This window comes from Trypanosoma equiperdum (assembly GCF_001457755.1).
Source record: "Trypanosoma equiperdum strain OVI genome assembly, contig: ctg_280, whole genome shotgun sequence".
Taxonomy (NCBI): domain Eukaryota; phylum Euglenozoa; class Kinetoplastea; order Trypanosomatida; family Trypanosomatidae; genus Trypanosoma; species Trypanosoma equiperdum.
In genome coordinates this window covers 3885-5909 of record NW_027124177.1, presented here as the reverse complement: position 1 = coordinate 5909, position 2025 = coordinate 3885, and the positions used below count along the sequence as shown (strand labels likewise).

General features: G+C 42.9%; 1 protein-coding gene across 1 annotated transcript in view; it reads left to right on the top strand.

Moving 5' to 3' along the window:
* Positions 1–1521: 1521 nt before the first annotated feature.
* The window catches only part of TEOVI_000107600 (uncharacterized protein), a gene marked incomplete at both ends in the record, with an annotated part of 777 nt that continues 273 nt past the window's right edge, over positions 1522–2025 (top strand). The window contains one exon of the mRNA XM_067224370.1: positions 1522–2025. Coding sequence (XP_067080471.1) covers positions 1522–2025 — 504 coding nt within the window.

Here is a 2025-nt window from a genome sequence, read left to right as displayed (position 1 = left end):
AATGGATATTAATTAAGGTTATAATAGTAATGTTAATAATATAAAATTGTTGGGAGTCTGTATATACTAACATTACAGAAAAGAATTTATGATAAGTTTAGATCCAAAATACTTAAAACAGTTGTATGGTAAATTGAGGTTAAGTAGTGAGAAATAATGATCGGCAGCCACTAGAAATATTATTATGAAGAAGATGCAGAGGATCAGGTAGACTATACTCACTTTTAGGAATAGACGTGCACAAATAAGTGTCACCGCTATTAATATGGTAACTCTGGCCAGAGACAGCCAGCACCCGGCAGCCACAGCAAATGTGGCTGCTACGTTTCACACAACGGCAGGATAAGGAGCTGCTTCTGACCAAAGTGTAAAGAAAGAGGCAGGAAAAGAACAAGAAAACGCGAACATGAACCTTTACGAGGACTCTATATGAAGTGCAGAGAATTAGAAGTGACACTTTGCCAATTTTGTCTTGGTATGCTGGCTAGCCTCTAGAGCATTTCAAGGAAAGAGTAAATCATTAAAGAGATGTGGCTGATATGCATCTAATAGTAAGTATTTATAGAAGTAAAGCAGCACAAAAACACTTTATGGACTCAAATTGCCGAACCTTAAGTAACCACACCAAAACATAGAAGACGCTGACAGTAGGAACTAGCCGCAGCAGCTGTGGGAGAGGAAACGCCGTTACTTTGTTGTTCCACAAGCAAAAAAGCATAGACGAATTTGTAGATAAAATAGAATCCAACAACATAAATAAAGGTTGTATGTATAGGTATAGAGAGTTTTCAACAATTTGGATCAATAAAGGACTGGCATGCCTGAGTATACATGGGGATTTTATGAATCAGGTTTAACGATATGTTGGAATATTGAATATGAATGGAAGTTGGGTTTTGTATGCCAAAGAAATTTGTCTCCAGTTAATGATTGGTTCTGCACTAAAAAGGTGTGCCAAATCAAAGCAGTCCAGCAGCAGTATAACCCAAACCAACAAGATCATATACACACAAAGCGAATTCAAATGCACACAAAATTTACGAACTGCAAGTACAGAAGAAATTGGCAGTAGCCATAAATCATAAACTGCAATTGAGCATGAAAAGAGAAATGGAGCCAAAGTGGAAAGCAACTGTACATCAGTCAGCGATGAATTACAGAAGCTGGTAAACTATTTGCTTATCTGGTACTCCACACCATGGTGACGTGCAAATGTTTCTACAGTGATACGACATAGAAGTGTGTGAAACTGAATGAGTTTAACTTAGAGAGAGTGTAGGACTAGAGGAAGAAGGAAGCAAATGGAAGGCAAAGTTGTGGTGAGATTAATTTTAAAAGCAATGGGGGACACCAAAAGTGTAGTTGCAAAACCCTCACAGCCATTTCTCAAGCCATAACAGCCATTATACTTTGTGGAGGCCCACGGCACGGCACACACCGTCGCAGACGCAGCTGAATTGATTCGCTTACTTACTTCCCCATCTGCGCTGTAAGCATCGAGGAGATAGCAGTCAAGGAAGAATGGCCCAACGCAGCAAAGCGGCAGGGCAAATCAAGGCACAAACACTAACAGCAATTGCAGGCCTTGTAGTCGCTGCCAAAACCCTAGGACTGGCATCGCCCACAGCTGACCGGGCAGCAGCGGCAGCAACAGACCCGTGCAAAGCAATATGGTACTTAGACAAACTGTCAGACCACATTCGCGGGCTGTTAAGCAGGGGCGAAGAAAACAGGCTCAACCTGGAGAACCAAGCGGAACAACTTCAGTTGGCCTACATTTCGACAGCAAACGGACACAAGAAGATCGGCTACGGCATACTTTTAGCGCTAGCGACTGATCGCCTGGCCCAACAGGCAGCAAGCATACAACAGGCGAAACGCCCGATGACGGCAGCAACACAAAAACTGGCTAATCTGTCGGCAACTCTCACGACACTACTCAGGATGCAAAACAGACACCAAAAAATGACGGCTACACCCACAAAAGGCACGGCGGTAGCGACCATTACGGGGAGCGCGGCCGTG